A 7,971-nucleotide genomic window follows, 5' to 3' on the forward strand; every position below is an offset into this window, starting at 1 on the left:
TGTGTGTGTGTGTGTGTGTGCGTGCGCTGGTGAGTACACACATGCCAGGAAAATTATTAGTGATGCATATGGCTCTAACAGTCTGAAGACATCCTGATCTTGACAGTCTTTGCTTTTAGAGTATTTCTGCCAAATGTGTTATTCTGGAAATGATTTGTCAAGCCTGTGGCCTGGACGAATATTTATGCAAACAGGTTGTAGATTCTGTGATTAGAACATGTAACATGTCTGTGTGTGAGTCTCTCTGTCTATATATTTATTTATCTATCTATCAGTCTGTATTTCTATATCTTATTGCATTCAGGTCTAATTGGCTTAGATAAAATGTATTTTTTGCTGCATTCACTGTAAACAAGAGACAATCTCCAGCACTTAGACAGATTGGATTCAATTACACTCTGCTATGCTCTGAATATCAGATAGTACAAAATTACACAACCGTTCTCAAGGTGACAAGTTGAGTGAATGCCTGTTGAATCTAAAGCAGCCGCCAAGGACACAGACTTCCTGCTTCACCAAGGAAAAAAGCACTGCAGAGCTGTCTCACTGTTTCAGGGCTGCTCTCATCATATGGTTTCCCCACACAAAAAGAGTTAATATCTATGCAGCTGACCCAAGAGATTAAAGTCTTAACTAAATAGCCTTTAGTATAACAAAATATCTTAAATACTGTAATACTGTAATAAAAGTTCATAGAGAGTGTCGTATGTGATGTACAGTATAAAAACAGAAGGGGTATGGCGTTTCAAATTCCAAATGAAAGACTAACTGTAGTTACCATTTTGTAAGAGACAAATAAATCAATATTAATTTTTTTTTAATATATATATTCATGTTCAATGCCTAATGGGGTGGCAGTAGCTCAGTACATAGGGAGTTGGGTTGGGAGCCGGAGGGTTGCTAGTTAAAGTCCCAGTACGGCCCAAAGTACAGAGTGTGGATTGGTAGCTGGAGAGATGCCAGTTCACTTCCTGGGCGCTGCCAGGTGCTCTTGACCAAGGCACTGTACCCCCCCTCAACCGCTCAGTGCGCTGGTTCAGCAGCCCACTCGTTCTGACATCTGTCCATTTGTGCATGATCCTGAGCATGTGTGTGTATTTCAAGTCAAACAAAACAGAGTGTAAATTGCAATTTCCCCACTGGGAATCAATAAACAGTATAAATTATAATTATAGAGGAAAGGCCTCTAAAGTAACTAAAGGTGGCTTACCAGAATCTTGGTGGTATAGGCGCTGTTTAGGGAGATGGAATTGACCAGTAAGTCCAGTAATTTGGGTGACAGAGCTCCAGGATCTGGGATTTCTCTGTAGTGCACATCTCCCATGTAACACTGCACAGCCGTCATGCGGTTAGTGGTTAGCGTGCCTGTCTTGTCAGAGCAGATGGCTGTAGCATTTCCCATCGTTTCACATGCATCCAGGTGACGCACCAGGTTGTTGTCTTTCATCATTTTCTGTTGGTAGGAAATGCCACAATGATTGTTATGTGTTGCAATATATGAATATTATTATACATAATATTTGAAAATGTTTTTAAATATCTGAACTATTAAAGTAGATGGATGACTGAATTAGCTGCATATTGCATACTGAATATACTGTATTATATGTATTATACTCACAATGTATGTTAAAATCCTTATTTAATTCACAGAAAGAACTTGAAAGATTGTTTTGTGCCGAAAATTGCACAAAAAAACAAAGGTTTTCTCCTTAGCATATCTTATGGTGCACTGCACAGTAAGTTAGGGAATTAACTTACAATGCATTGATGAATACACCACTAAATGTGTATAATGTGCAGTTTGACAGCCCTAAGAGCAGAACTTTAGCAGTGCCTAAATGTATGCGCAGTATGTTTTTTATTGTTCTTCCTCACCTTAACAGAATAGGCCAGGGAGATGGTGACAGCCAGCGGCAGCCCCTCCGGCACGGCCACCACCAACACAGTCACACCGATGATGAAGAACTTGACAAAGTACTGGACGTAGATGGGAGTGCACTCTGGCATCCAAGGCTGCTTTTGCATCACAAAGTTGTCAATTGCAAAGTACAGGACCAGGATGATGACTGTGATGGCTGACATGAGCAAACCTGAAAAAGATACAAAAGGTTGTCAGCCGAGCAACGCAATGTCAAAAGATGAGTGTCTGAGTGTGACTTATAGCCTGGGCTGGAAAAATAATAACGTGCTGAGGATGAATTTTAATTTGTTATGGATAAAGATAAGATAATTACAACAGAGTCTAGACAGACAGTTGCAGTTATCAAAGATGGCAGGTAGATTTCTGTCAAACCTCTCCTGGCTCTGTTTGTGCAGCCTAACAAAGTAGAACATGTGACAGGTTCTGCTTTAATAAAGGCTGATAAATTAGCATGCATAGTGTTAAGACATAAACTACGATATACAAGTTTTATCATTCGAGTATATATGGATTTAGAAAATAAGAAACCCTTAACTTTTTACTTAGATAAAAAAGACTGCCCACTTAAAAGAAAGCCTTGGCAGTCGGGTTTTTATTTTATGTTATTATGGAATATTTTGAGGAATTCCAATTCCTCCAGAGTATTTTAAGGTATGGCTATCATTTGCTCAATGGTAAAACTACTATGTTGCTGCTCCCAGGACACCCACGATGTGGGCATAAATGGCATGTGGGCATGTGTTACTAAAAGAGCTTGTACTGTACTGACCCACTGTAAGTGTTTTAGACATCATTGGTGTCATTCATTGTCTTAAATTGCATTACGAACAATTAATTATGGTATGCATTGTAAAATTGTGAAAAAGCCAGGTGAAAAATAAAGTGACAAAAACTAGAGTGGCTATTCTACATTGTCATAAATCAGACACAGCATTCTTCAACTACAAGTACTTTGATTGCTATAAGTGCCCAAGAAGTGAGTCTGATCAATGCAACATCTTGCTTTGATAGACAGGATAATGGCTCAGTGTCCTTGTTGGACCTTGATTTAACTGCGTGACTGAGTAATGGACTTGTCCGTGTGCAATTTGCTGTACCTGCTTTGCCAATCTGGACGGCAAGTTTGGTCAGCTTCCCTTGAAGCACAGATTTCTCTTTCTTAGAACCGTGCACCCTTTTCTTCTTCTCTTTCTCATCAGACTCTCCACCTTCAGCACTCTTTAAAGGCTGCATCTCCATGGCAGCTGCTCCATCCTGCTTCTTTACTGTGAACACCACAAAAAACAGACAGCAGCAGCGTTAGAAAGGTAAATTAGACCAAGGGAGTGAAGAGAAACAGGAAGCCAGGCTTCAACACTCAGGTGCTTTTAAGATTTCAAACCCAGACAAGATCACATGACGTCCCATGAAAAGATGGGGACTAATTGGTATGTTTTTAAATACCATAATAGGGATTGTTTTTGTTTGTCCCTGTATTGTCTTCATGGTAAAATCAAACAGACTGTAAACCTTATTTCTGTATAGAATATAAAAACTAAAAAAATAATATAATGAAAAAATATAATGATAACAAAATAATAATGATAATGTAGGTGTTCTTTTGCTGTAGTAAGGAAAACACTGTTCCTCCTCAAGCATTTTTTTTTCCATCACAAGCACATTTACAGTAAATCATGAATAATTCAGTGGTTCTACATCTAAGGTCCATGTTCACAGATTATTTAAATGCCTATATAAGGAAACCTTATACACAGTATAGCACATTTCACACACAGGTAAAAATTGAAATATAAAAAATACAAAGAACCAGAAAAGAAACAGAAAGATTAAAAAGTCACAAAGGTATAAAAACATAATTCAATACAATAAAGATACAAATCTAAATAAATTGAAGTGGAGGCTATATATCAGTGTTCAGTCTGAAACAGAGTCTCAAGCCTTCTGGAGGTATGTTCCCATGTACTGTAATAACAAAACATTACTTTTTAGCATTTTGTTTTTACTCTGGAAACACTTTGCAGTCCACTTTCAAAGAATCTTAGAGGTGTAGAGGATTAAAATTCTAAAAGCAAACCAGAAATAGATATAAGGCTTAACCCACTGAGTGATGTACAGTATAGACCATGATATATGAATAGCAACAATGCTTTAAAATCAACTATGGTGACGAAAGCTTCTATTTTGGTGATAACATGAGAACAGAACTTGTTGAACAGAACTCCACAAAGCTCTTCTCTTTTTATCATAGAGACAGGAAACTACAGTAATGATTGGAAATCCCCAAATAGTAGAACCTTGTATTTGAATGTGATTGTCCATTTTACTAAAAAATAAATATCAGGGAGGAGGCTGGAACATGCAAAACTCACCTACTGTATGCTGCAGACTGTAACATGTTTTTGAAATGACTGTCCTTGTCTTGCACAAATAATAAAACTGCTTCCGCTGGTCAAAACATCCAAATCCAAAAGTTTCTTAATGATAATTTGCTAAAATACTGTGATCTATATCTTTAACCTATACGTAATCTACGTTGAGCTTACTTGAAATTCAATCTACTTTATACTGTATGAACTGTTTTATAGTGTGACAAAAAACAAGATTTCCTATTTTCTGTGTAAAATAAATAAATAATTCTGTTCAGTCTATAAAACCAATCCTCAATCACCTCACTCTGTCTCCATCTATATCCCCCTCACACTCACGTACAGTACATTGCTTCTCTATTAATGTAGCACATTAACAAGAATCATTTCAGCCCAGTTTTTCAATCATAATGAGTCATGTGTTTGATGCTCACAAAAAAACCTTTTAATTCTACATTTGTCATACAGTATGTCTCTCTGGTTGTGCATTTTGTTTTTCTATTGCCATGACACAAGACAAAAAGGCTATACAACAACTACTAAGAGAACAGTTTTGGGTGTTTTTGGTGTGAAAAGGCAGCCCAAGTGAGGCAGATACAGTAGTTGAGGGACAGGTTTCTGTTCTCATGTAGAGAAAAAGACAAGTCAACAATACAACAAGAACCACAGAACAACTACAGACCAGGGACAACACATCAATGACAGAGTGAAGAGAAGGGATGTTCTATCCTAATACGACGGCAGGTAAAACCTGGGTCAAGCACTCACATTTTCTGGGATTTACTAAATCAGTGGTACACTTTGTTAAAGTCTGTTGGATTCTAAATAAGCACTACACAATAAGTTGAAAAAGTGAGGTATTAAGATTGAGAATACAATAAAGGCTAAAATAAATAAAGCAATGCAGGATTTCCCACCTATGTTTGACCCAGTGTTTGACCAAGGGAAACGATGAGAAGAAGAAGAGAGGGAAGGAAGAAGGGGAATAGGAGGAGAGAGTGAAAGATATGGTTTGATTACCTTTAATCTGGTTGCTCTCCATATTGCCATCTTGCATTTTACCTACGATGGAGACATACAAGACAATACCAACAAAAATAACCAAAGCAGACAAGTCAACAGGTAATCACAGAGACAGCACACACAGTGGAAACCAAAAATCACACACAGGGAGACGGGAAAATGACTTTTATTACAATGTCTCTGTGACAGTCACATAGAAAGGCTTGTGATATGTAAGTGATGTATGTAACTAGAAGCTACATCTATTGGCAATGGACTACAGACAAATATTGTAGTGTGCAGATTTTTTTTGTATTGAACGGGGTTTAATAGACACCATTTTGTTGCATCTGCAAATAACCAAGTATTTAAACATGTTTAATATATCAGGTGCAACTTTTTCCTTTGCGCACTTTCCGCTGAATTTTCTGTTTTTAAATATTGTTCTGAATGACATACTCAAACTATGGGCACAGGTAATTCCACACATATTATCAACAATAGGAGTCAAGTCGTCAGGGTATAAAATGAGATATTAAGACATACTGTACAGTAGATACAGCGTTACATTAAACATTTGATGTGGGGGAGAGTACACTACAAACACACACACACAGCATATACCGTACACCTACAGAACACGCAAACAAGAGACAGCATGCATAAGAGGAAAATTCAGGAAGCACATGCAACATCACAAGCTCAGAGGGAAGCAGACTGGAGATGTGAACAATGAACATAGAGAGAGCGGAAGAGAGATACCCGGAGAGAGAGAGAGAGAGAGAGAGAGAGAGAGAGAGAGAGAGCCAGAAGGAAAAGCCTCCCACGTGGCGAAGTTACATAAGAACAACTGGAGGAAACTAGAGATCTAAGTTCAGGGACAGTGAGTTTTATTATGCTTTTAGATTCTGCTTACACAAGAAATGAACTTAGAGTGAACTTAATTTAAATGTGCGTTTCAATACACAGTTTTGTTTTAAATTGCAGAATCAACTTGGTGGTACTCTAACAGAGCTGCTTAGAGTACACACAGTACTTCTCGTTGTGTGCTTTAAAACTAAATTTTCATGCAATATTAACAAAATTAGACATACTAATTAAGAAAACATGTATTATATTCTACAGTGATGGTCCAATTAGCTACCCAGGCTATACATCTGCACTGTTTGTATCAGTGGAGGCTAAACATTTCACAAAATCATTCATTCAGTGCTTTTGTTCTCAAATGTCACAAAGGAAATTACTCAGGTAGAGCTGGAAGACCAGAATCAGGTATGTGGAGAATAAATGGCTCGTTCTCCACTTCCACATTAGCAAGTTCCCTGGAGTCACGATAAAGCTGAAGATAACAAATTGCTCTGTTCCAGCGCAGGACAGGACAAGGTCATCATTACAGTGCAATTCACGCTCATCCTGCCTTGAGTACAAACATTTTGTGGTTGCTCTTCAAGGAGACCAGGATAAGAGAGAACCCAGTGCAACAAAGAATGAAGTTAATATTTTTTTATCTCAACCAGCTTACGCAGAAATGGAGGATTTGCACTAAGTGATCTCGGAGGACACTCTACTACAGGAGGTGGCCCAAAAGCAGGATTTTGACACTATTATTTAGCTAGCGTCTTGTCTACTTTCAGAAAATGAATTAACATAAAAACTAATTTACTAACGGGCCAAAAAACACAATGTCCTTACAACAAAATTTAAAGACCGATTTCTACATTTTGGGGAAACATTTATTTATTGCAGAAAATTTAGTAAGAAAATGAGAATGTCTGTAAGGTGAATGTGAAACTACCACCAGCAGCTGGTTAGCTTAGCATAAAGACAGTAAACAAGGGGAAACAGCTAGACTGGCTTAGTCCGACGGGACCAAAATGTGCCTACCAGCGCCTTTAAATCTTACAACTTGTATCTCATTTGTTCAAATTTGATACAAAAACCAAAGTGTAAAAATTACCCTTTGTGGGGGTTATGTACCAGGTTCTTTTATTGCCTAGGAGCAGTAGTATCACTCTTCTCATTTAACGCTTGTCAAAAGATTTTAAAGACACACCGCTTTAAATATTGCAAAACTTCACAAAAATGATCTTTATTTTTCTTCAGAAAATGTTTTTTATGAATGGATGTAAAAAGGCTCAAAATGTTTTCACAACATCTTAGCATTACAAAGAACAAATGAGTTTATTTGTTTTAGTTTTTAATTTAAAGATGAACCACCAAATCCAAAGTTCTCAAATATTTTTCCAAGAGAGCTATGTAGTATATATGTTCAGTATAAAGTATTACAAAAAAATGTAGAAGAAAAAGAAACACAAGACTAACTGTTTCACTACAAGAGGACGTGCACTGACGATATGGCTACAAAAAGGTCCAACACAACAGAAAGAAAAGGTAGAGCAGAGCAGATGGTGGGCATCCATGATAGGAGGCAGGTGGAAAATGGAGAAGATAGAAGAAGTCAAAGGACAGAAAGAGGTCAGAGATCAGAGGTTTTGTCAACCTACCATTATTAAGGCTGGCAATGCCAGGGGCATTACAGCCTGCAGCCCCATCCGTGGCTATAGTTGCGATGGGGTGGATAGGGGGATGGGAGTCTAGCCAGTAACAATGAACCAAACACAGATAAACAAAAAACACACACACACACAGCCCAACACACACACACACACACACACACAC

At 37.8% G+C, this 7,971-nt stretch overlaps 1 protein-coding gene across 15 annotated transcripts in view; it reads right to left on the bottom strand.

The window, feature by feature from the left end:
- The window catches only part of atp2b2 (ATPase plasma membrane Ca2+ transporting 2), a 119,362-nt gene that overhangs the window by 32,266 nt on the left and 79,125 nt on the right, over window positions 1-7,971 (bottom strand). For 10 of the 15 annotated variants that reach the window (XM_032512789.1, XM_032512776.1, XM_032512774.1 and 7 more), the window contains 5 exons: window positions 7,797-7,886; window positions 5,311-5,352; window positions 3,022-3,189; window positions 1,879-2,093; window positions 1,211-1,453 (listed from right to left, as the gene is read on the bottom strand). In XM_032512789.1, the coding sequence (XP_032368680.1) occupies window positions 1,211-1,453; window positions 1,879-2,093; window positions 3,022-3,189; window positions 5,311-5,352; window positions 7,797-7,886 (758 nt within the window). The remainder of the gene's footprint in view (window positions 1-1,210; window positions 1,454-1,878; window positions 2,094-3,021; window positions 3,190-5,310; window positions 5,353-7,796; window positions 7,887-7,971) is intronic. The other 5 variants (XM_032512783.1, XM_032512784.1, XM_032512787.1 and 2 more) reach the window with 3 other exon arrangements.

This window comes from Etheostoma spectabile, chromosome 4, assembly GCF_008692095.1.
Source record: "Etheostoma spectabile isolate EspeVRDwgs_2016 chromosome 4, UIUC_Espe_1.0, whole genome shotgun sequence".
Taxonomy (NCBI): Eukaryota; Metazoa; Chordata; class Actinopteri; order Perciformes; family Percidae; genus Etheostoma; species Etheostoma spectabile.